Source organism: Equus quagga, chromosome 2, assembly GCF_021613505.1.
Source record: "Equus quagga isolate Etosha38 chromosome 2, UCLA_HA_Equagga_1.0, whole genome shotgun sequence".
NCBI lineage: Eukaryota > Metazoa > Chordata > Mammalia > Perissodactyla > Equidae > Equus > Equus quagga.
The window spans coordinates 61,046,706-61,072,697 of record NC_060268.1 but is presented as its reverse complement, the minus strand read 5'-3'; the positions used below and the strand labels follow the sequence as shown (position 1 = coordinate 61,072,697).

Here is a 25,992-nt window from a genome sequence, read left to right as displayed (position 1 = left end):
ACAAGGGGAGTCATAGGCACTGAGGAGTGGCTGTGTGTCGATCTGTGTATGTGGGGCAGGGGTGCCTGGCAGGAGGAAGGTGGAGGAAACCAGCCCTTTGGAAGTGTTTTGTGCATGTCCTGGTCAGTAGCGAGGATGATTTAATAATGACATCAACAACATCCACAACAACTCAGGGGCTGGGCACTGTCATTACCCCATTTTACCAATGAGGAAACTGAAGCCCTGAGAGGTTAGGCATTCTGCCCAGGGTCACACAGCGAGTCAGTGGAGGAGCCAGGACTTGGGTTCAGGTCTGTGTGCCTGTGTGACTTTCCAAGCCCATGCCTTTCATTGCGACCTTTCACTGCTTCCCCCACAGGACTGCCAAAAAAGGGACCCAGGAGGCTGTGGGATGGAGAAGGGCTCGACATTGAATGCTGCCTTTCCCATGGCCTTGGTGACCAAAAGACTTAGAATACTTTTTAAACAAATTATTTTTATTATAAAAATAATACATGTTCATTGTGTTATATTAGAAAAAAGCAGAACAGTAGGGAGGAAATTAAAGAGCACCCACACCCCATCACTGTGCGGCCTTTATTAAGGTCTTGTTCCTCGACGGCTGGAGAGTGGAGGCCAGGCCACTAAGTTATGTGAAGCCCTAAGTCCTGCCTGCCTCCCCTCCATTTATTTAACCGCGATTTCTTGAGCGTCTCCTGAGTGCCAGGCACTGACCTAGCTCCCGGCTTCCTTGGGCTTTCATCGGAGGGAGGCAGACAGTGTCAGGAAACAGATAAGGACAATACAGTGAGGTCAGTCAGTGACAGGGAGCCCCAGGGTCCACAGGGAGGTAGGAAAAGGCCTCCAGAGGGACTGCATTTCAGCCGAGCCTTGGAGGATGAATAGGAGCTGGGCAGGAGACAAAGGGGTGGCCGGGAAAGGTGTGTGGGGCTGAGGGAACAGTCTGTGCAATGGCTGGGGGTCAGAGAGAGCGTGGTTCGTTGTCAGGGAGCAGAGCATCGCCCCCTGTGATGGGAACATCGAGTGGGAGACAGAGGTGGGATCACTACGGCCCCGCCCTTGCAGGGATGCTGGGGGGACCACATGAGACGAGTGTGAAGGCAGTTTGCCACGCCCAGCTGATATTGCGAGAGAGTATTTTTTTCTTTCTCAGAACTAAAGTGAACTGGACACTGGAACTCTGGGTACCCGCTACATTCTTTTTCCATCCTGCCACCCTCACTACTTTTCCCAGAGTGTGCCCCACTGTTCTTCCTACTACCCTCCCCCCCAAAACGGGGGAAAAATAAAAAGCAAATTCTTAGGAAGGATCAGCAGCACAGCCTGACTTCCCCTGACTGGGTGCTTTTAACTAAGTCTGCGGGCAGGAGAGACTTTCTATCCTTTGCAAGTTAATGCAAACTGTTAGGGAGATAAATAAATGACAGAGCTGCCGATGGACTGTTGGGTTCAAAGGAGGGAAATTTGTCTCACTTTAGAAGAAGGACCTGGAGGGCTCAGCCCCATCGACTCGTTCATTGTGCTGTTATCTGCCAGAGGGGTGGTGACACCACAGCAATTAAGACAAACTTTCGTCTGTAAGTTCTCGCCTGCAATCTCACAGCTTCAAAACAAGACAAATGATACCGCCAAGGGAGGAAGCAAAGTCTTTCCAGCCTCTGTCCAAAGTCACAGTGAATATTTGTAGTTGTTCAGCAGAAATTTGTCATTACGAGGCCTGGGCTCTGCTGGCTGTCCCTGCCCCACATTGTAATCCATCTTGGTGGCTCGTGCTCGCCCAGGCTGTCTCCGGGACTCTACCTGGCCTCCCTCTGAGGGGCCCCACCCCCTGCCAGCCCCACCTCACTTGCCTGCCCCCTAGTTTATGAGCCTCTCTGGTGGATCCAGGACATGATTTCTGCCAACCAGAAAGGAGTCACGAAAAGCCAAGAAGAGCCATGGAAACCCAGCCCTGCCACGGAGGGCTGGCTGACTCCTCCTACTTCCTGCCCACTCCCCTCTGCCCTGTGCAAGCAGCCAGCTCCCACAAAAACCCAGGCTCGGGCTCCTTCCAGAGCCATTTACTGCTTCCATCTGCCCAGGGCTCCCCTGCCCACTCCTTCTCACATCATCACACCTGTTGGCCTTCACCACACGCCCCTTGGAGCTGATGCTGGCCTCAGCCTCCCAGCTGCCCTTGGACTGAGCTGTTTCTGGATGGTTTAAGTGAAAACACCCCGACCCCTCAGTGCAGAAGTCTTGGGAGTCCACCTGGCCCCAATATGGAGTCAGGACACCGCTGTTTGCTTAGGCCACTGGGCGCTGTCAGTACTGGCTCCCTTCTTGCCCTCCTGTTCCCATCGCTTCAGGCCCTTCTGCCGGCTTGCCTGGCACTGCCTTCCTCCCCCTCCCCGTCCTCCCGCTACACTGAGAACACAGGTCCCCATCCTGATAGGGCCCAAACTTAGCTAAAGGATGAAGCTCCGATGGGGAATCAGGGCAGCAGTCAGTAAGGATGGAAGACGTCTTGGAGGCAGCGTCGTGGCCCTCTCTGGGCTCCCCTACCCGAGGTGGAGGCAGCATCCATCCCCTTCTGACCAACCCGTGTGATGGAGGGGTTCCAGGGGAGCCGCCAGCCTGCATGCCTGGCCTCGTCCCGGCGCCTCACCCTGAGGTTATTCTCTGCCCTTCAGCCCTGAGTGTGCAGAGACCTGAAAGCACGTCTTCCCCCAAAGACGCGGTCTATCCAGCTCGAGCACAAGGTTCCCGGTCCTGGGCCTCCAGGGAACAGAAGGTGCTCAGCAAGGAGACCAGGGGCAGCCGGAGGCCTGTACCACCTTGAAAAGTGCTATTAAAGATACGACCACTCCAACCCTGCCCCAGGAGACAAAATGATGCCTCACATAGGGTGGCCCCTTCAGGGGCAACGGACTGAGCATGGGCTGGAAACCACAGCTCTGCCACATTGGTCATTCTGCCAACAGACATTTATTGGGCACCTATCAGGCCAGGGTCTGTTCTTGGCACTGGGGATACTGTGTGAAGAAAACACAGCAGACTCTCTGCCCTTGTGGAGTGTACATTCTAGTGGGGGATGGAGAGGGAGGAGACAGAAGATAAGTAAAATTAGTGGTTGTCACACAGTAACAATGCAATGGAGCAAAATGGTGGAGGCGAGGGGAACATGAGTCCTAGGGAGCAGGTGTGTGACCTTAAAGAGTGGTCAGGTCAGGACCCACTGAGATGCCATTTGAACAAAGATCTGAAGGATGCAGAAGTGAGCCCCATGGATACATGGGGAACAGTGCTCCCACGCCAGGTACAAAGGCCTATGTTAGTTGGCACAATACTGGCTGTCAGTAATATGTCAACAAAATAGTTTAGTTTGAGCTCATTTAACAGTCCAATGCAGTCGAGCGGCATGCTCTTCTATGTGGCGACTCAAGGATTCAGGCTCTTCCCATTTGTGGCTCAGCCCTTCCGACCTCCCGCCATGGTTGTTTCTCCATTTAGCAGAAGGATGGAGAAAGGGTAGTGGAGGAGGCACATCTGCGTCTTCAGCCTCTTGCCCAGGAAGCAACATACCACCTGCTCTCATTCCATTGACAAGAACTAGTCATGTGGCCCCGGTGAAATGTGAGTGGGCTGGAGATGCAGTCCCGGGCTGGGCCACGGCTTCCTGCAACAGCTCTTCACTCTGGAGGGAATGCGAACCTTTCGGGGTCTCTGCCTTGGCCCTGATGGGGGAGTGTGCCTGGATGTTCAAGGCTCCGTGAGGAGGCCAAGGCCAGGTGGCTGGAGCAGACTGAGAGTTGGAGGTGATGGGAGTTGAGATCAGAGACTGTAAGGTCACACAGGGTCACATAGGGCTTTGTCCTCTGAGGGAGCTGGGAGCCCCTGGAGGTTCTCAGTGGGTTTGGTCCATGATCGGCCTGTTTGCGCAGGCTCCTTCTAGCAGCCGTGTGGAGAACAGACTGCAGGGTGGGAGCAGGGCCTGGAAGCAGGCTGCGGTTGTGGTCTAGGTGTGGTGCCTTGCACCAGGGCAGGAAGTGGTGGATAAGGCAAAGAGACCAGGACTTCCTGGTGGGCCAGATATGGGGTGTGGAAGAGAAGGGAGTCAAGGCCAGTCCCAGCACATTAACTCGGGCACTGGGGGCTGAGATGGGAAAGGGGTGCAGGAGGTGCCGGACGTATGCATGGCACCAAGAGTACGCTTTTGGACGTGTCAGGATGCCACTTAGACCTCCAAGTGGGGAACAGAGGGTCTGTGAGCCTCAGTGCCTGGCCTGTAAAATGGGGTAACCACACTTACCTGGTGAGTGGCTGAGAGGATTACCTGAGAGGATGGATGTGAATGGCCCCAGGGGAGTGAGGTGCGCTGGGTGTGGGGTCAGGGCCAGGGAGAGGCCGCCAGGAGCAGCTTGCTGTAGAGAGCAGCTGGTGGCAGGGTGTGGGGGTGGGAGGTAGAAGAGCCTCTCAAAACCGCCTGGGCCCTTCTCCAACTCTTGGTCTCCTGCTCCCTCCTCACCTACCGCTGCAGGTCAGATCCCTGCGTGGGAGCCAGCGCTGCTGTCCGGGCTGCCCAGCCCTCAAGTGTGGGGGCAGACAAACTGCTGTCCAGCAAGGATCACACAGCAGGGGTCCTGAGATCCCAGCTCAGCTATCCTTGCCATGGAACTTGGTCTGGGGACTTCCATGCCTCAGTTTCTCATCTGTCAAAGGGGCTGGGCTATGGGCCTCATCACAGCACTGTAAGAACTCAGGGCGTTGGCAGGTGCCAGGGGAAGGGCAGCTCCAGGCACAAGGAGCTGGCACTGCCACACATCCCTGCCCCCCACCCTGGGTAGGTAACAGACTCCCTGAACAATACAACCCTCATGGGGGAGGCAGTTGCAAAGCAGTAACACTTTTATTCCCATCAGTGATGCTGACAGGGCCTGACCCTTTACAAAGAAAAATGTTAGGAAAAGGAAAAGGGGCAGGGGCCTAGGAGCCTTCATTCTTGATGCCCTACTCCTCTAGCGCCCTCCAGTCAGTGCCTCCAGACTGGAGGGGGTGAGGGCTTGCCCTGGCGGGGCAGGGGCTGGCCACCCTTGAGGACTCCCTGGGCAAGGCCCTCTGCCAGCAGAGCTGAAGGTGAGCAGAGAGGCCCGGGCCCAGCAAAGCTCTTCTGGTGCAGACAGCAAATGGAAAGAGGGCGCAACAGGTGGGTTTTCCCCTTGGTGACCAGTCTTGGGCTTTCAGCATCCCACGGTGGCCTCATGGAGGCCCCTGCTGGCTCCGCCTCTCTTCCAGGGCCCTGCACACCCACATGGACACCACAGCGGCGTTTCCGTCATTGAACTGCACGATGAACGGGTGGCCCTGTGGGGAAGAAGAGGAGGCTGTGACAGGCATTCCCCAGACTCTGCGCGTCATCACACTTTCCAACGCCTGTTCTCAGCCTGGATCTTGCGTCTTTTCCCCAAAAGCTCTGTGATGGAAGGAGGACAGCTATCAGCCCCACTTTGCAGCTGGATGACTGAGGCCCAAGGTGGAGCAGTGACACACCCTCCGGAGCCCTCACTGCACACCTCTGATTCTGCCTGTGCTTGGCCCCTTCTCCTGAAACTCCGATCAGCCTGAAAGCTCCCCAGGAATGAGGGCTTGTCTTAACCCCACATGGCCTGGGCCTCCTCAGCCCAGGTTCTCTCCAACAGCTGCCCGGCCAGGCCTGCCTCTGGAGCAGCCAGCATTCCAGCCCACCTGCTGCCCAGAGAGCAGAGATCGTCTCGTCAGAGACTATGTCAGTTCCTTCTAGATTTCTTGTCTGAAGCTCTATAAAGAACTCACAATCTACAAGAGGAGGGAAGGCAGGTGTCAGGGCAAGGAGGGATGTGTTGGCGTCTGCGGATCCACTCCGGGTCCTGCCGAGAAGCTGGGGCTGGATTTGGAGGGGCCAGGCCTGTGTCCACAAGATGAGGCCCGTCTCAGGCTCTAACCTACTTAGCCCACAGGCAGGTCAGGCTATATTTAGTCAGTCCCCTCCCTTGCTGTCCTGAAGAATCAAGGTTCACACTTACAATCTGAGGGCCTCCGGGAGTTCCCAGGGAAGGTCAAAAAAACAAGCAAGGGCAGCCGTAGGGTCACCCTGGCCATAGGGCAAAGGTAAAAGGAAAATGGCAAAGCGTTCTTCTCCTCCCTCCTCCCCAAGTGGTTTCTCTAAGGAATGCATACCTGGCAGCTTCCTCAAAAATTTCATAGCCTGAGACTCAGGGAGCCACATGGGCAAGCAGAGAGGAGCGGGGGTGGATGGGTGGGTGGCAGCCTTCTCTGCCGCCTCCCGCCCCTCTCCCAGCTCCTTCTCTCTCTCCCCTGCCCGCCTTCCAGCTCCAGCTTCCCTGCTCCCTCCTGCCTTCTGTGCCCTTCTTGGGCCCCCTCCTCTTTCCTCCCCACTGGCCTGACCTGGGCTCTCAGGGCTGTTTTCCCAATACATCCCAGTGTTGACCTGCAGCCCTGAGGGATGGCCACATGCTCAAAGCTCTGAGCTGCCTCGAAATGGGCTCATCACATGGCCAGGAGAGATGTGAGCCAGGGCTCAGTGCCCTGGGTACCCAGACGCCTGTGTCTGCGAGAGCAGTCGAGGACTAGGCCAAAAGGAAAAAGATTGCTTGTTAGACCTGAGATGTCTCTGGGGATAGGATAGAAGAATGTCCAGGCTTTCTCAGCCTGGGCTGACACTGTGCCCCCTTACCTGGTTTTCCCAATTCACACAAGGAAAACCATCCCTGGAGCATCTTGCACGGTCTAACTCAGAGGCACACAGAACACTGTCAGGGGCAGGGACAGAGGAAACTCAGAGGGTGCCAAAGGGCCCCAGCCCAGGGCAGGGACTCACTGAGGCCACAGAGGAGTTGGGCCTGGAGCCCAGCTGGGCACCTCCTGTGATCTGCCTGTGACACTCTGTGGGGGCTCCCAACATACCTGCAGGACCCCTAAGGCAGCAGGCGCCTGGTGCAGCCTGCCGCTGGGGAAGGGTGGGTGTCCAACAGGCGGCACAGGCCTGGGTGGGGGGCTCAGGCAGGAGAGGCCCAGGAGGGACTCTCTCTTGGCTCCCCTACGTTCTCCCCCCGTGTATGCGTCTACCTAACACCCGCCTTCCTGAATCGCTGCCTAGACAAAGGGAGGCCTCCCTGAAGTCAGTGTGCACACTGCCTTTTCAGGAGGCTCAGGAGAGGCGACCTTACGCCCTTGTGAAGAACAAAGGGAGAAGCTGTGCTCAGGAGCCGCAGGGCCCCCTCCCCCCAAGCCTGGGGTAGCACAGTGTCACTTTCCCAGAATGCCCGGTGACTTTGGGGCCCATATGCTCCATCTCTGTTATCATCTGTTCCGGAACAAGCAGAGCGGAACTGCAGGAGGGGAGAGTGGAGGCATTCCTCCAGTTACGGGAAGCTGATGGCCACACTGCAGGGAAGCATTTTGCCCAAGTGTCCTGGGAGACAGGGGAGGAGAAAGCTGGCATCCTCCACTCTGGTAGAGACTCTGCCCCACCCCTGCCCTCTTTGGCTGGGAGGTGACTTCTGTCTCCTGTGCATCCCTGATGCTTTACACCACTCTGCAAGGGTGTGACCTGGACAAGTGGTTTTGTCCTCAGCTATTGTTGATTGGTTTGAGAGGGAGACAGAGAGGGGAGAGAGATAGGCAAACAAGACATGGAGGAGAGACCTCAGACTTTCTAGGCATCCAGGGCTGTGACATGCAAACCTGGGAGCTGTTGGCAGCAGGGACCACCATGACTGAACACACCAAGAAAGCTAGTGTGCCAGGAGTGAGAGCACTGGGCTGCACAGAGAGAGGCAGAGTGGGGCAGGAGGGTGTCAGGATAGCAGTGGAGATTCTTGGGGGCCATGATACCGGGCCCTGGCAGCATCTCCACCTGCAGGGTCCATAAGCCCTTCAGAGTCTGAGCTTAGAGGCACTAAGTCACAAAGGTGGACACTATCATCTCCACTGTACAGATGAGGAAACGGATGCCATGTGCTCATGGTTGACCTGCCTGGGCTCCCAGAGCTGAGGCTGGGTCACAAGTCTCTGTAACCTAAACCCACTGCCCAGGGCTCTCCTCAGGCTGACCTGGGGCGGACAGAGGTAGGAGAATGAACATCCAGACTGCAATTCCCTCTCATGCGAATCATGCAGTTCAGGCCCACGTGGCCAGAGGTGGGACCAGGGCTGCAGGCTTCGAGCCTGAACTGTCCCAGGTCCTGACCTCTGTCAGCATCATCCCTTGGACACTCTGGGAGAGTGCCCTGTTGCAGTGGCAGGTCACTCTTACTGGATTCTCCCTCCTCCCATGAGCCCCGTGTGAAAAGCAGGGAAAGCACAGCATCATCCCATTTTACAGAAGACACTGAGGTCCGGGGAGGGGAAGTGACCAGTTAAGTGTTGGGGCTGAACTCAGGTCTTCTGGTTTCTACTCTGGTGTACTTTTAGGGCTGGAGTGCATCTCCTGTGACCCTGGCAGGGTGTGTTCTCCCCTCCTCCCTAGAATACAGCTGTACTCCTCCAGCCCTGTGACACACAATGCAGGTACTCCTCATGAGTTTAATGAGAAACAAACAAAATCTGATGGACAGTTCTGGGGAAAGCACGAAAATCACTCAGCCACTCTGAAGTGCCCAAGTTCTCAGTTGGCTCCGGACAGACCTGAGCAGATGCTGGCACAGCCAGCTGCTCTAGGAGTCCTAGAAAGGCCAGAGGCCCGGAGACGGATGGGAACTGCACACCAAATAATATTAATAGAGTCCAGCACCATGAACTGAGTGCTGTGTGCCAAGCACTTGCGAAGGGCTTTGTGCTGATTTTCCCACTGAATCCCCATGCTCACTTTGGACGTCCACACAGCTATGCAGCTCCACCTTCCAGATGAGGAAACAGACATTCAGGGACCTGTCCGGGATCACTGAAGCAAGTGGCTGGGCTGGACCCACAAGGGGGTCTCCTGACTCCAAATGCCATGCTCAGGACCACGTGCTCTCCTGCACCTGCCAACAGAGAGCTGACCTCACAGGCCCTCTTCGGGTCTCTCTGAGGTCTCTCTGCAGCCCCCTGGAGCCTCCCTGTGCTTGAGTGAAATGCACATCCCTCTCAGGCAGAGGAATCCAGGTGTGGACAAGCTCTCTCAGTCCCATCAGGCTACCAGGAACGGATGGAGCGTGGTGTGGCCCACCTCCCTGGAGCCAAGACACCCAGAAGCTGCTTGTCAAGAGCATCCCCCACCCAAGTGACTGTCCCAGACACCTAGGCCTCCGTCCTCCACACAGAAAGTGTTAGCGTCCACTCTGCAGAGCCTGGCGCAGTGCACGCCAGGATGTAGCTGCTGAATGATTTCGCTGGCCTCATCACCAGGCAGTGGGAGCCACTTCATTTCCTGGATTCTCTCAGGGCCAATTGCAACAATTAAACCGGTGAGGGTTGAAGTATTATGGTCCACAAACTTCACCACAGAAGATAGACACACAATGAAAGGAAAAGGATGGGACTGCAAGAGGTAGGATGGATCCAAAAGTGGGACACGGGGGAGAGCGAGACAGACGAGTCAATACAACCAAAGATGGCTGGCATCACCTGGTACAGATGCCTCACCAGTGGGGCTGAGCAGCAGATCCTGCCAGCGCCGTGGAGGGTGCTGGGGAAACTCTAACTGCTGAAGAGGAGTGGCGGCTCTTCAGGACACTCCCCTTCCCCTGGGCCTTAGTGTCCAGTGTTTCGCTACAGCTGGGCTCTCTACTTCTGTCATAATGTCCCTAATTTTCCTCCATCCATTTCATCATGATGAGATGCCCTCCTGGAGACTGACAGCAGGACACTGCCGAGTCCCTCCTGCGTGGACGGTGCTAACTTGTGCAGGAGGCAGGGAGAGGAGGGGTTAGTGTGTTCACTGCATGGGCAGGAAATGGAGGCTCCAGCCCTGCCAAAGCGGGAAAAGTGCTGCTGAGGCTCAGCTGTCTGGACTCCCAGTCCAGTGCTCACTCACTGACACCTCACTTTCTGCCCTTAGTTAGGCTTCGAGTTTCTTCCCAAATAGGAATTTACCTATTTGGGGTCCCCACACCTTCTTTTATTGTATAACTTCCCAAAGAACATCATGCAAGTGAATCATTTAATAACTTGCTGGCGTGGCTGCAAGGCCTGCTGTGACAGCTAGCATGTAGCAAGCCCACAGTCAGCAGCAGGCCTAGGGATGACCAGGTGATCTTGATATTCTGTATGTCTGCATCTATTTACCAAGCACGCGGTAAATATGTGTGCCCGCTGGCTGCCCTGCATCTGCACATAGCCTTGAACCCTCCCAGCACCCCCATCTACACACAAAAGAAACCAAGGCGCCAAGAAACATGACTTTGGGCAAGGTCGCAGAGCTAGAAAGTGGCAGAGTTAGGGTCTGAACCCAGGACTTTCTTCTGCCACAGAGGACACGACACTACGGTGCTCACTGAGGTCGGGCACAGGGAGTTTTCGATTCCTACTTTTTAAAAAGAGCATCTTGGGGCCGGCCCCGTGGCTAAGTGGTTAAAGTTCCATGTGCTCTGCTTCGGCTACCCGGATTCGTGGGTTCAGACCTACTCCACTCGCCAGCCATGCTGTGGTGGTGTGCCACATACATAGAGGAAGACTGGCACAGACGTTAGCTCAGGGCGAATCTTCCTCTCTTGCACGCGCACACGCACACACACACACACAGACAAAAGGACTATCTTGTACATTATAGGTGCTCAACAAGTAATTTTTAACTGATAAACTGAAGTTAGGGTAGCAAAGAGCATATCTGTGACCTCCTTGTTTGAAGTTGTATGTGTCAGGCATTTCTAATCAAATAATTTATTTAATACTAAGCAACTCTGTTAAGTATTAATATTATCCCCATTTGACAGATGAGGAAACTCAAGCAAGAAAGATAAAGGAACGTGTCCAAGGCCACAGAGCTTGAACGTGGCACGGTCTCCAGAGCCCAAGCTCTCAGCTGTCCTTTCTCATCAATGCCAGGGTCGGAGGATGGTGGCACCCACCCTGCAGGACAGCCTGCCCTCCAGCAGGAGCTGCTGCTCTGTCAGAGAACCCCAGCTTCCCTGGTTCTCCATTCCTTCTCTTTGGGTCTAGACTCCAGAGAAGCAGGAAAATGGAGGCCCAGGGCCCGGAAGAAGTTTCCCAGGGCTACGGACACCAGAACCAGGAGGTAAGAGCAGAAAGAACAATCAGAAACAGGATGCCCAGTAGCAGACTGCACCCCAAACCTAAGATGTACCTCTGTGGAGCCTTTCTTCATGTCTCTTCCCAACAGATGCCATCCTTTCCTCTATGGAATTGCGCAAACACCTTCTTGTTGGCCTCCCAAGAGTACACACTTATTCTGCCGTGTTTTATTGTCCTTTGAGCCCATTTTATCCTAACACTAGACTGGAAGCCACTTGAGGGCAAGGCAGTGCTACTCTCATAGCAGCCTGTAAGAAAAATTAGCTGGATTGATTGGTAAGTTACGGTGCTTCCCCAGGAGCCTGATGCTAGGTTCAGAGGCCCCCCCCAGGTTGGGGTGGGCAGGGAGAAGGCTCCACAAGCTGCGGCTGCTCTAGACTCCTGCGGGAACTCTCTGGATCACAAGGCTCCCCTCCCTTAAGGTGAACCCCAGGCATCTCCTCTCCCACCAAGGACGCTGCATGGGAGAGAATGCCAAAGACCTATGAGCCTGTTTAAGCAAGTAAGCTTGGCCCAGTTACATCCCAGCCAAGTCCAAAACAATTAACCACTCTAGGAGGCTGTTCAAGTGAGGGCCGCTCCTGTAATTAGGTGGTGCCCGTCAGAGGCGCTCCAAGTGGCTGGGGAGGTCCGGATGTCAAAGCACTGCCTGTCACTTTACCTTTCCTCACTGGGCCTGTGAGCTTTGCCTGAAGGCTCTCTGCACGTCCCTTTGGGATTCCAGCCCTCATGGCAGGAGCAACACTTCAGTTCCTTCTCAGCACTAATGGAGGAGCAGGAGGACTGGATGGACCTCAGAGACAGGCGGAGCTGGAGGGTGTAAGGTGTGTTGGGGCTTCTACAGATGTCTGATTCAAATTCTTCAGATATATTTTTAACTATATTTGTAAAAATCTAATTAAAAAATAACATACATACTCATCTATGTTCAACTCAATGTTACACTGAACACTGGTGATCTGTGACCCTGCCTTGTGATGGAACTTGTTTTGCAGCTCTTACAACAGTCAGTCCGCTTGTTAGATCTGTGCATACTACTGAACTTACACGCAGGCTGACATCTAGGAGGGCCACTGTGGTGCACTGGCCATTTGAAAACAGTGCTGTCACGTCCACTCGCACTGTACGCATGTGCAAAACCCATGAGTGCCACACTAGAGCCAGGTGCACTGAGCCCATGGAGCACGTCTGCCCAGTAGTCTGTCACGTGACAACCAGCTAGGAAGGTGTGGATCAAGGCCTGTATTTGCCCTATATTGAGATTCTGCATTAATTTTACATAATAAAAAGCGTTCCACTGCTAAAGTTTCACAATGACCAAGTCTAATCCCTACTTACCCAGGAGATAACTTCAGATTAGAGAAGTTAATTTATGGAAGGACACACAGATGTCCAATGTCTGCTAAACTGACAAGCGGCAGGGCAGCCTTCATGATAATATTAACTATGAGATAATAAGTCATAACCATCCCTGGGGGGTCAGTTCTTCCTTCCAGGCTGGGTGTGCCCAGGCTAATCAACACTGGGAGGAGGTGGCTGGTGTTGAGGCTGAAGGGGAGACCCATGAATGACTCAGTAGGGAGAAAATGAAGACTTCAATAAAGATTCTTCTGTCTGCCCCTGTGTCGGGTAATGCACGGAGTCCTGGACTAAGAGTCAGAAAGCCTTCTCTCGCCAGCCCAGGAGCTGTGAAGGCTTGGGAAGGGCCACAGTTGCCTCACCTATAAGAGAGACAACACTACGAGGGAACCTGCATTTCCCTGGCTTCATCATTCTATGTGGAGGGACTTCTGTTACTACACTCCTGAGCCCTGTCCCAGTGGGGAGGTGGGGCAGCACTGAGAGGAAGTACTGAGCAGGCTGGCTCAGGGGTCTCCCGGCCACAGGGAGGGCGCACTGGGCCTGCCTTCTCGTGGTAAGATCCAGGCAGGCTCCAGACCCGACGGGGGAGGCCTGCAGTTGTTCACCTCTGACCGGGATTCAGTGATGAGTTCCCAGCAAGGCTACTCGGACCACACACGTAAGCACATCCTTCAATCCAGATCTTTATAGAAGTAAAGTGGATACTTCCTTTCCATCATTTCCTGAGTCTTATTTCTCAGCTGGTTTTCAGCATGGCGAGGCTGTGTGCTGGCCTCCTCACCCCCAGTGAATTCCACTGCTCTCTCCTCCTCTAGTGCTGGGTGGCGAGGAGTAGATGAGATTGCCTGTCTGAACACCGGGCTTCACAGACACACGCTGGGCAGCGTGAGGGGTGGGTGCTGTTCCTCCACACAGAACGCAGGCCCTAGGGTTCTGCATTTGGGGCACAGCAGTCAGATGAGGGCATGAGCCTTCTCTCTGTGCAGCCAGTGCAGAGTCTGCCTGTGCACCTAGCCCGGCTTAAGTGGGCAAATGCCATGGGCACAGAGCTTCCTGAGGCAAGGCATCTTCTGAGGACGTGCTTTGTCAGCCTCTGATTCCTAAAATGTTTCCCTGGCTGGTGGTGGGGGGGTACTCTTCCAGCCCTTCATTTTCTTTTAAGACCTCAGAAATGGTTTGCAGTTGTGACATGCCATTTCAATCAACCTTCCCAAGTTTATTTTTCACAACTGCTACAGAAATAGATGTTTCTCCCCAAATATTCAATTATTAGCAGCAAATTGCTTACCTCTAGCCATCTTAGACTATACATAGGCACCTAAGGGGGTCAAGGAGTGCTCCATCTTTCATCTGAGCAGATCTATGTGTTCCCACACAGAGTAATTGGTCAGAAAATGGCCCATCGAGAGAACAAGACGTTTCTAGAGGTCTCTGTGAGTCATTCTGGGGCCTGTGCTTACAGGGCAGCCACAGGACCAGTGCAGGGGATGGGGCACAGGATGACTCTCATGGGCCATGGACGGGGGGTAGACACATGGGATGCCAGTACCCATGAGTCTGAGTCAAAGGGAACTGACCCATGTGAGTGGCAGAACGGTGCAGCTAGTCCATTTACAGGGGGCTGTGGTGGCTGTCCGGGCAGGGAACTCAGATAGGACTGGGGTGGAGGGAAAGCAGGGAGCATGCTGGCTCCCCCAGGCAGCCTTGGGCTGGGTAGAGGCCCAGAGGAGTCAGGATCAGAGGGTGCCAGAGGGAGAGGGGGAGCCTTGCTCCAATAACGTTGAGGCTAAAGCTGCAGCATGTCCAAGCAGTGAATATGGCGCCAATTATAGGAATCTGGATGTGTGGTGGTGGAGGTTTAAAGACGATGCTCAGAAGGATGGATTCTCTCCTGCCCTCTTTTTTCCTGACCTCTTGAGGTTTGATCTTTGAGCCCTGAGACCTTGGCTGTGTGTGTGTGCATGTGCTCATGCATGTGTGTGCATGTGAGGGCATGTGACTGTACAGAAAGGAGGGAAGAGACAATGAAACCAGCACCATTTCTGGCACACAATGGGAACACAGTAAGTTTGTTGAACAAATAGAAGGGAGTGATTCTGACGATGTGTGAATGAAAGATGCTGAGAGACTGCGACAGCCTATAAGCCCTCCCTCTGCAAACCCCGAGCCACGCCAGACAAAATGGAACATTTTCTAAAAGCACAGCTAAACTCATAAGGAAGAAGGAAATATACAAGTACCAAAAATGACGAGTGAACTGAAAACCAGAATCCTAAGTGTGTGAGTGGAAGCCTTGTGGGCCCTGGGGGAGCTACTGGTTCCAGGAATGCAGGATCTGGAAAGTGTGAAGAAGTAAGCAGAAACAGGAGACAAGGTCCACCTGGGGAGCTGACCCTGAGACTCTGAACAAAGCTGGGACTACAGAAGGGGTGAGTGAGAAAAATTCTGCCCATCAGCAAAGGGGACCATAAGGGCAACTCCCCTCAGAGGAATACGAAAACAAGGCCGAGACTTGTGCAGGTTGAGGCCCAACGTACCACCTCTGTGGTCTGAGAACCCCAGGCTGATAAACTAATATAACATGGACCCTGATCTAGTGATACTCTGGGGTGTCCTCAGAAGCAGATGAAAGACCATTCTGGGGCAACACTTCTGAAATTCAAGAATTTCCACAATAATACGCCCCACTCAGTATGAGCTTACAGTAAAAATTCCAAAATAGGTGAGGAAATAATTCACCATGGACACGAGTCAGCAGACATAACACAGAGGGAGATTAGAGTTCTCACAACTGAGATAATAGAAAAATAATTGGAAAGGCGTAAAAAAATGTACACTTAGGGGCTGGCCCGGTGGTGCAGCAGTTAAGTGGCGGCCCGGGGTTTGCCAGTTTGGATCCTGGGTGAGGACACGGCACTGCTTGGCAAGCCATGCTGTGGCAGCCGTCCCACATATAAAGCAGAGGAAGATGGGCACGGATGTTAGCTCAGGGCCAGTCTTTCTCAGCAAAAAGAAGTGGATTGGCAGCAGGTGTTAGCTCACAGCTAAACTTCCTAAAAAAGAAAAAGAAACTCTTCAGCCCCTGTATCTGCAGGGAGAGGGGCTGTGGCAGAGACTGCTAGCTGCCTCTCAATATCCATTCTCCCTTCTTCCTTAGTGATACGAACCCTGATTTTAATAAGGAACACTGTCACTCAGCAAAGCAACTGCACGCCCAGCCTCTCTTGCAGCTAGTTTTGGCCAATGCCATGTGAGCACATAGGCTGTGTGCCAATCCCTAGAACTGTCCTTAAAATAAAGCAAGCATTTCCACTGTCCTTTCTCATTCCTGTTGGCTGGAGCTTGAATGCTCCTTGGCTGGTAAGATAGAAGGAGCTGCCAAACTAGTCTGGGCACCCCACTTTCTGGCTTCTTTTACAAGACCTGCTGCCTTGGTTACATTGTTGTTTTCTATCATATGCAGTTGAAGCTAATTCTACCTAATATACAGGTAGGAGACTGGCCTAAAGCTGAGTATTGTTTGGGAGGGGGGTATATTTAGTGATTAACCTTAGGCTTTGGTAAATTAAGCTAAAAATCTAGGGACACAGTAGTCCCCCCTTATCTGCAGGGGATACACTCCAAGACTCCCATTGGATGCCTGAAACCATGGACAGTACCAAACCCTATATATACTATGCTTTTTCCTATACATAATACATACCTAGGATAAAGTTTAATTTATATATTAGGTGCAGTAAGAGATTACCAACAATAACAAAATACAACAATTACATCAATATACTGTAATAAAAGTTATGTGAATGTGGTCTCTCTCTTTCAAAATATCTTACTGTACTGTACTCTCCCTTGTTTTGATGATGTGAGACGATGTAATGTCTATGTGGTGAGGTGACGACACAGGCATTGTGACGTAGTCTTAGGCTCCTTTGACCTCTGATGATACGTCAGATGGAGGATCATTGAGCCATGACAATGTCGATGGTTGGAAGTCAGGAGCAGATGATGATGTCCAACAAATAGATGATCACCTCATGGGTGGGATGGAGCAGGATGGCGTGAGATTTCACCATGCTACTTAGAATAGCGTGCAATTTAACACTTATGAATTGTTTATTTCTGGAATTTTCCATTTAATATTTTTGGACTGCGGGTAACAGAAACCACAGAAAGAGAAACCATGAATAAGGGAGGACTACTCTAATCAATAAGAGGCTTGAAATAGAATATAATTTCTAAACCAATGGAAAGAATAAAGAGAAGAAAGAAATTAATCCAACAGAGTGGAAAAAGGAGAAGAAAGAAGTCAGAAAAGTATTGTAGAAAAGTACAAAACAGGAGAGTAGGGAAAAAACTCAAGTATGTCAATAAGCAATAAATATAAATATTAAACTAATGGATGAAAAGAGAGTCTTAGATAAAATTAAAAACACCAACAACAAAACACAGAGAATCATTTAAAACAAAAGAACCCAGAAATGATGAAAGCAAAGGGCTAGTAACACACATAGCAGACAAGTAGTAACCAAAAGATAGCATAGTTATATTAATATCAGACAAAAATAAAATTTAAAGCAAAATATATTAGAGATAAAGACATAAAATACTTATCTCTTTAAATCTATTAGAGATAAAGAGTCATTGCAAAAAGATAAAAGAAAGGCTTCTAAATGAAGCTATACTATTTTGACATAGGCACCTACCATCACTGCCTTAAAGCAAACACTGATGGAACTGCAGGGAGAAGCAGACAAGCTGCCCTAACAGTGGGAGACTTCAATAGAGCTCTCTTAGTAGTGGATAAAGCAGGGAGAAAATCAGGCCACAAAATATATGAGTAACACAATTAACAAGCTTGATCTAAAGAATGTAAACAGGACACTGCACTCAACAATTAGAGAATACACATTTCTTTCAAGCCAAAAGGGAACACTGAAACAACTGTCACCATGTAGAAGGGGAGTCTCAAGTAACACAGATCTGACATCACACCAACTGCGTTCTCTGACCATGGGGCACAAAAAACAGACAACCACCACAAGACAGTAAAACACCTCTGAGTATCTGCAAATAAACCAGACTTCTAAATAATTCATGGGTCAAAAAAGAAATCCTAATGGAAATTGGAAATCACTTAGAACTGAATGATAATGAAAACACTACCTATAAATATTTGTGAGATGCAGCTAAAGTAATGCTTAGAAGGTAATTTATAGCTTTATATAGATATATTAAGGGAAAAAAGATGGGAAATTTATGAGCTAAGTGTCTAATTCAATAAATTATAAACAGAACAAAAAGTAAATCTAAAGAAAACATAAGATAGCAACTAATAAAGAACACAATGGAATTAAATAGAAAGATATCAAAGAGATGATGAAGTCAATAAAATACTGGTTCTTTAAAAAGACTAGTAAAGTAAACTAACCTCTGACAGAATTGGTAAAGAGAAGACATAAGCAAACATCATCAGGAATGAAAAAAGGACACATAACCACAAATCCAGCAAAAATTTAAAAATAATAAGGACATATACCATATGAATACTATGAGGCCAACATATTTGAAAATGTAGAGTGACGACTCCTCAGCAGAGGGGGGAGAGAGAGAGATGGTGGGGGCATTGGGACGGGTAACAATGGTGGTGACTGGGAGGTGCCAACCAGCATTGACAAAATATCACTCCGGGCAGGTGAGTCACGGGCTTCCAGCACTGGTATCACACTTTTAACTGTTCAAAGCACTTCTTATCTACTGCTGCATCTTATTTCAAGAAGCAACCAATTAAGTAAAGGCTGCTACCTCGTGAAATCCATCTTAGTATCAGCTTTTCCAGTTTCTTAACAAGGAGAAACAACCATTCACACAAAAACTGAAGCCAAAGTGGAAATTTTTTGATGCAATCAAATCAACAAAAAAACAGAGAAAAAAACTGTTAAAGACACTAGATGTCAACATTTAGGGTAAATAACTTTAACTGAAGTGCCATCTTTTTTACTGTTTTCAGCTCTGGTGCCCCAGAGTTGTGTGAACCTCACTCGATTCAGTGGAATAGGGAGTTGCGCTGAGTGTGGGGGCGCTCATGGGGCTGGCTAGGGTAGCCCTTTTGGAAATTTTGAAATAAAAGCCTAACACAGTCTGAAGCTGCCAGGCCTACTCTATAAAATACAGGATTGAAAACTACCAGCTACTCTCGGGTTTCTGCTATCAGCAACCAACGTCTCCATTTGAAACTGCCCCTTCCTCTTTTTTTAAAAGGAAATCCACAAAAAGGAAGCAAACCATTTGAAAATTCTGATCATTTTGTGTCCCAGCAGCAAATAAAAATCATCAATAGAACCCCCTTTTAGCCTTGAGCAATATTTTTTAAAACAAAACACAAAGAACCTGTGGTACTTAACTATTCTGTTATTGATTTACTGTGGTTTGCAAGGTAATGTTGAAGAAAATTAAATGTACGGAAGCCTGAAATGCGTTTTCTGTGGTGGTGAACGGTGCGGCCTGTGTTTTCTGAGGCGGTGTCATTGGTCACGCGCACGATGAATGACTAAGGGAGCACACTTCATCTGGTTACAAATAAGCTGGCTGCCTTCCCTGCAGAGCCTTATGAAGCCAAAGTCTATTTTCACTTTCAAGAAGGACAAAGTTATTTAGTTACAAGCTTGCTTCTCCTGCTAGCACTGCTCCAGTTTGCAAGGAAACTTGAATTCAATCAAATTCAGTATGGATGTATGGAGAGCTTCACTGTGCCTGGCTCTGTCTGGTTTTTAGAGCCTAAGGACTCCCCTTGGCACCTTCGTGGCTTATTTGGGCACCTCAGAAAATGACAAAACTTCAACAATTTGAAGTCTACACTAATTATTGATTCAAGACCAAAGTGGTCATACTGTTTCAAACCTGGACATTCATATGCAACTTTATTGAGTAATGTATTTCCTATTTAGTGAAACAGTCTGTTTTCAAGTCCAGAAGCATCTTACATATGGAGAAGTCACTATAATTTGACATCCTTATCTAAGGCTAAGAAACTGGAAATTAAGCTAAAACTTGGATATGCTACTTTTAGCTACTCCCTCAAGCCTTTTTCAAGCCAATTTCCTTATATTTTAGACTTAATGCTAACAAGTTTAGTACCTGGTTTCTCAATCAAAGCACAAAAGAAATAGCCAAATGGAAGAGGAGGAGGGGAGGGCTGTCAGAGGAACACGGGCAGGGTAAGAAGTGACACCATACAACCAAAACAAAAACCCAGCCTGGGGTCACCCAGTGTAGGGACAAATGGCCCTACACACGAGAGTGTCAGGAGACATGGGTACAGCAGAATACAGCAAACAGACAGTGTTCATAACGATGATCTAAGGAAGTCTGTTAAAAAAGCTAGATCCTGATGCACATGATCTGTGTAAGAGGATACACATTTAAGATGACCTCTTACCTATACTCGTTTTTTAAAGTTTTGATTTTATAAAGAGTGAGCTCCAGTTATCTGAGTAATTTCCCCTCTATGGAGCAGCAGCTCCTTCACCGATGGTGCTGAACAAAAGCCGGCCGGCCCGTGAGTTTCGAATATCAGTACTGAACAGGGTGAGCGCTCCCGCTCATCCCACTCGCCGCCTCGCGGCAGCACTGTGTGACGTCACGGGCAGACAGCCTTCAGATCCTCCGAATTTAGTAAAGACATCTGGGGCCACACAGGGCCCACGTTTATCGTGGCTTCCTTTGCAGAGTTTGATTACTTCTAAGATTTATGGTCAAAGCGGAGGGAAAAAAGAAATACCTCACAGAGCAGATTTATAACCTCATCTTGTTTTTAATAACATTAGGGATGACACCCTCTGACAGAATCTTGGAGTGACTGTGGAGCAACTTGGAAACTCGGCGAGAAGTTTTATATTTTGGGGTTTGGAGCATTTGGTACTTGCAAAGGTCAGGGAGGAAAGGAGCAGGGAAACGAGCCGGGGGGACAGTCAGAGAGTGAGTGTCAGCTGGTTTAATTTTCTGTGTCAACTCTGAAAATTAGATAAACAATGACAAACCAGCCTTTTAAAATGAACTTGTCACTTCTGGTTTTCTTGATACCGGGTAACATTTTTCAAGTCCTGGTAGCCCTAAACACAGATTTAACCCCTGAGAGGTTTATATAAGTGCTCCAAAGTCCTCACATCTGAAAACAAAAGAATTAGTCCAACCCCATAACCCTGAAAGAAAAACTAATTATTCTTGCAACTTAAATACTCTTCTCTTAACAGTTAAGGGGACTTTGCCTAGAGCCACAAGGTCCAGCCTTTTGCAGCCTGGTCTCAGCAACTTCCAATCTTTCCTTTCTAACATCTTCTTGGCTCCCTAGACCAACTCAATCCTTCAACATGGTCCCTTGATCTTTCAACCACTGTTCCACGCAATACTGTCCACCTCACGCAGGTACTGGAACCTCAGACTACCTGAGGTGAGGACAGATCCCGCCCCTACTCCGCTGCTCTGTTCTTATGAAAAGGCGGCATACTGACTTTTATATGTTTCGTGCTAATATTCTAAGTCTATATTTTGGCCACGACATGCTCCCCGGTGGTGAGGGGGACAGACCACTGAATCTTTTTAATAGCTGCCCTTATTGGCTTTGCTATAAGGGGATTTATTAAAAAAATAACCCAGTTTGAATACGTTGATTTGGAGAGAGATGTATGTATATTTACAGATACCAGCATTTGAGTTTTTCATTCCACAAAGTACTTTTAATCTCATTATCTAATTCTAGTGTCACGACAATCCCATGAAGCAGCTGGGTGGCATTACTGTTATTACCTCCAATTCGTGGATTCAAAAAGTGGGTTCAGAGAAGTGACTTGCCTAAGGTAGAGTTGGGATTTGAACAGACACCAGCTCCAAAGCCTATGCCTTTTGTTATAACGCGGTAATATCAGCAATACAATGTCACCAGTTGTGAGCACCTACCCTGTGCCAGGTACCAATTAAGTGTCTTCATTTACGTTATTTCATGTGACCTCCAGCCCTGTCAGAAGTAGATGTTACCTATTCTATAAGGAAGGACACTGGAGCTCCGAAGAGGAAAGGACTCTGCTTCAGGCTCAAGTCTCAGCGGCCGGCTTGAGACCAGGTTCTTGGACCTCACATGTCATTCTTTCCCCAAACGCTACAACTGCCAAAAAGCCCACAGGTGCCATGGCCTGCCCTGGACCCAGGTATGAAGTAGGTGATTTGAAGCTGTCTCATCCCAGCCTTTGCCTCAGCCCTGGATTCGGACGCCTTCTTCCTTTCTGATGTAGAAGAGCAGTCTCCTTTTCCAAAGGGCCCCAAGCTTCAAAGCCACCTCCGCTATCAGCTAACTGTTGGGAAGAAAACCACCTGATTAAGCAAACTCACAGGAAGCTGTGAGTAACTAAAGAGAGCACCAGGACTCCGTGCATTTGAGAAGAGGAAGCTCGCCCCAGCCCAGCCCGCATCTCTGATCTCTTGGGTGACTAGAGTTCTGCGTGCGAGGGGCTCTGTCTGCATCTGAGCAGGCAGGTAATTTACCTGTGGTTCCTAGGAGCCTGTGGATTTCACCCTCTACAGCACAGCTTTCCCCTAGCTCTCCTGTAAAATAAGGAGAACAGCACCAACCTCAGAGGAAGGCTGCCTGAGTGAACTTCCTAGCACAAAGGCTGTGATGGAAACAGTGCTGGAGTCTTGACTATCGATGGCCTAAACTTGGCGGGACTTACCATACTCCTCTTCTATGGACATTTTTATGACACCTAACGCATGGTCAGGGCTAAGTGTGGAAGACTCTAGACCAGCTCCCCTGACAGCTGCACGCTGTGTGGGTGGGTGGGCAGTAGACAATGAGGGCCTTGCTCCATGTATTAAGGACCCTCACTGCTCACTGAGCAGCCTGTCCCCTGAGCCTCAGGCCTAAAGACCCAACTCGCTTCACCATTTAAAACAAGAATGAGCAGACTTCCCTGGGTTCAGAATTCCGTGTAACTAAAATACAAAATAGAAAAAAGGCATCCCAACTGTTGCACTTGTGCACAGCCTATAGACAAGATAGCAGTGCCCTCAGACAGCATTTCAAATACAGTTTATTAGTGTGTGATATGAAAAGGGTATTTTTATTGCATGATATAATGCAATGGGACCTTGGGCGCTCTGTGGAAAGACCTCACACTCAGAAGTGTAATGAACCCATAGTCCCAAAAACATTATACTGTACATTAACCTATCATTAATGGCACATTAGGGCTAGGGGCATTGCACGCTTGCTGGTCAGGGCTCCATCAGGACAGTGTCGAGAAAACCACAGTCTTCCCAGGCTTAAAACAAATAGAGAAAATAAATATTCCTGATGTCTACAGGCAGCTTTAAAGGAAGTTCAATCCCAGCTCTGCCTTGTAATTTCCAAGCCTGCTTTTTTAAGGGAGGAAGATACACAACTAAACAAAAGAAGAAAATGACCCTCTTGCAGGTTACCCCCAGCTATAGGCTATGCAGCCTCAATGCGGTTCGCCAAGGTCATAAACAGACGGGCACCTTCGGTAGCGTAAAAGCTGCCCAAAGGACACTTTGTTCTGGACCACAGACTAGAGAGGCAGAAGGGGCCTTGAGACTGTGGGTCTACCTCCCTCGCCATGGGGAAATCAAGGCTCAAAAAGGAGGAAGAGACAACCTATCCAACAGAAAAATGGGCAAAGTATGCAAAAAAATTGCAAATGGCCAATAAACGTATGAAAAAAAGTGTTCAACTTCATACTTAACAAAAGAATGCAAATTAAAACAACAACTAGATTGCATTTAACACTGATTAGACTGGCAAAGATTAAAGTCTGATAATTTAGCATTAGAAGAGGTGAAGGGGAGCTGGCATTCTCACATCCAGTATACAAAGATGTATACAGATATAGGTGGTCACCATCTTAACAGCAAAGATCTGGCCATGGTCAAAATGTTCTATGACACAGTGCTGGTTAAATAAATACGGTACATCCATATTATGGGATGCCATGCAGTCATTACAAAAAATGAGGTAGACTTTTACATGATATGAAAAAATTTCAAAGATATATTAAGTGAAAAACCAAGGTGCAGAACAATAACATTAAAAATCCTAGAAGGACACACAAACTACTATTAACAGTGCTTAACTCCGAGAGTGGGGCTGGGGCCGTGCAAGGAAGAAGACTAACTTCTTACTGTATATCCTCTGTACTATTTGAATTTTTAACCATAATTTAAAAACTGGTTTTAGAAAATAAATGATGAGGGCAGGAGCAAACATTTTGGGAAATCTTATTTTACAACTCCTATGCTAAGTTCTTTACATGCTTCATCTTGTCTGGATTTTTCCAGAAACAGAAACAGTAAGTTGGTCACTATTAGCCCCTCTCCATGAAGTGAGAAGTGAAGTTTCAGGGGTGAAATAATTTGTTCAAGGCGACCCTCTTACCTATCTACCTTCAATAACGAAACAGAGGATTTGTAAAATAGAGAAGTTCTTTCCAGACTGTGATGCAGCCCATGACTGCCCTCCTGGGGACAGCGTGCCCACCCTGGCGGTGATAGGAGCTCCTGAGGAGGTGCAGGAGGAACGCAAGACAGAAGGCTGATGACTCTGCCTGAGGTTAAACCAAATTTCTGGAAATATCTTATCTCCATATCACAAAAGGGGAGGGCCTAGGGACCCCAGGGCTACACACTGTTCAAGTAAATAATGCTTGGCAACCGGGGCTCAAACACATGGAGGGAAGTATTTCCCTAATTAAACATGAATCAACTTCAAAGGAAACCCGGCCGAAGTTCCGTGGAGAGGTAGCTTGCGTCAGACCAGCAGAAGCCCAAGGTGAGAGCAGAGGCAGGAAGGACCGGGCAGCCCCACTCCTCAGGACTGTCCAGGCCAAGTCTGTTTTCCCATTCCTCCATTGTTCCCAATAAAGGTGTCTTGTTATTTTCAGATAACAGACTTTGCAGTAACATTTAAAAAGGCTAGATTTTATTTGTCCTAGGGTCTGCCAGCACATGCTGTAATTAAAATGTTGATTAGTAAACAGTTTAAATATGAGACAGACAATGCAGTTAAAGCCTACAGTTAGGTCAACATGTGATTTAGATTTGCCATTTAAAAAATCTCATTTAAATTTTGCATACATTAATCACTACCATACTTCAAGGTTCTGATATCCACCTGACTACAATATTAAAATAAAACTTGCTGCCCCAGGGAAATCCTACTTATTCTTAATTGTTTCGAGGCTTTGATGGGCTTTTAATCTAAGATTAATTTATGCAATTTTAAATAACTCTTCTTATGATTAATAAGCTTGAAAATTAAAAGGAGTCTAAAGCAATTATAATGAGCATTTGGTCATAACCTCATTAGAAGAAGGAGTGAAGGATACAGCTCTGGAATTCTTACAAGACTACAATTTAAGGTTACTTTTAGAGAAGTCAAACATAGTTCCTGAAATTGCAAAGGCAGGTTAGCAAAGGTCAGTGTTAAAATGACGGCTAGCTAGATTAGCATACTAATGATTTTCCCTGATAGTGACAGAAAGGACACTGAAAAGAAGATGCAGAAAGAGAGACAAATGACATGCTGCCAAGAAGCTACTGGCTCTGAACTCAGTTTCCGATTCTTCTGGCTGGAGACCTTCATGGCATTTCAGAAAGAAGCAGAGGGGTAGGACACCCCTGTTCACAAATCAGTTCCAGCCAGAGTCTGTCCACGCGGAGCAGGCAGAGATCAGTCCTGGGTGTCCGTCTGCCTGTCGTGCTGCAGCTCGTCCAGCCACCGCCCTGCTTCAGAACCAACAGCAGCGTCCTGTAGCCACACTCCTCCCTGGTGTGTGAAGCCCTTCAGATCAGATCTACCCCATCCAGCTAACGTCACCCCGTTTATGTCCAGACGTCTCTTTGCTTTGGCTGGGGCGGCGGGTGGCTTCCTCACTGTCCCTTGCTTTCTCTGGCCTCAGCCTGTGCTGGTTCTTCTTGGAACACCTTCGCTCTTGTTATTAGCAGTGATTAGGATAATAATGATGGTTACCAGTTACCGAGTACTTATTTTATGTTGAACACCATGCTAAGCATGTATCATGCTTTTATCTCACTTAAATTTCCCACTTTGTGAGACCCCGCAGGTAAGGAACCTGCGCCAGAGAGAGGTTCAATGACATGTTTGAAGTGGAGCAGCTAGTAAAGGAGGGGTGGAGGGATGGGAGGAGCTGATTCTCTGCTGAGCCACCACTTTCCAGTTCCCACACTCAGACAAATGCTAACAATCCTACAGGTCTAGCCGGAACAGAGCTGCCTCCCTGAGCAGTGAACCCTTCCGCATCCTTTCCCCAGCTCTCACACCGTGCACGTCAGCAGCACACAGACATGTCTCCTATGAACGTGTCTGTCTGATCCTTGAGGACCTGGATG

General features: G+C 49.3%; 1 protein-coding gene across 5 annotated transcripts in view; it reads right to left on the bottom strand.

Annotated features, from left to right (window-relative positions):
- Positions 1-4,872: 4,872 nt before the first annotated feature.
- The window catches only part of MAP2K5 (mitogen-activated protein kinase kinase 5), a 244,156-nt gene continuing 223,036 nt past the window's right edge, over positions 4,873-25,992 (bottom strand). For 4 of the 5 annotated variants that reach the window (XM_046653610.1, XM_046653611.1, XM_046653613.1 and 1 more), the window contains one exon: positions 4,873-5,346. In XM_046653610.1, the coding sequence (XP_046509566.1) occupies positions 5,242-5,346 (105 nt within the window). In that variant the 3' untranslated portion in view covers positions 4,873-5,241. The remainder of the gene's footprint in view (positions 5,347-25,992) is intronic. The other variant, XR_006887499.1, reaches the window with a different exon arrangement.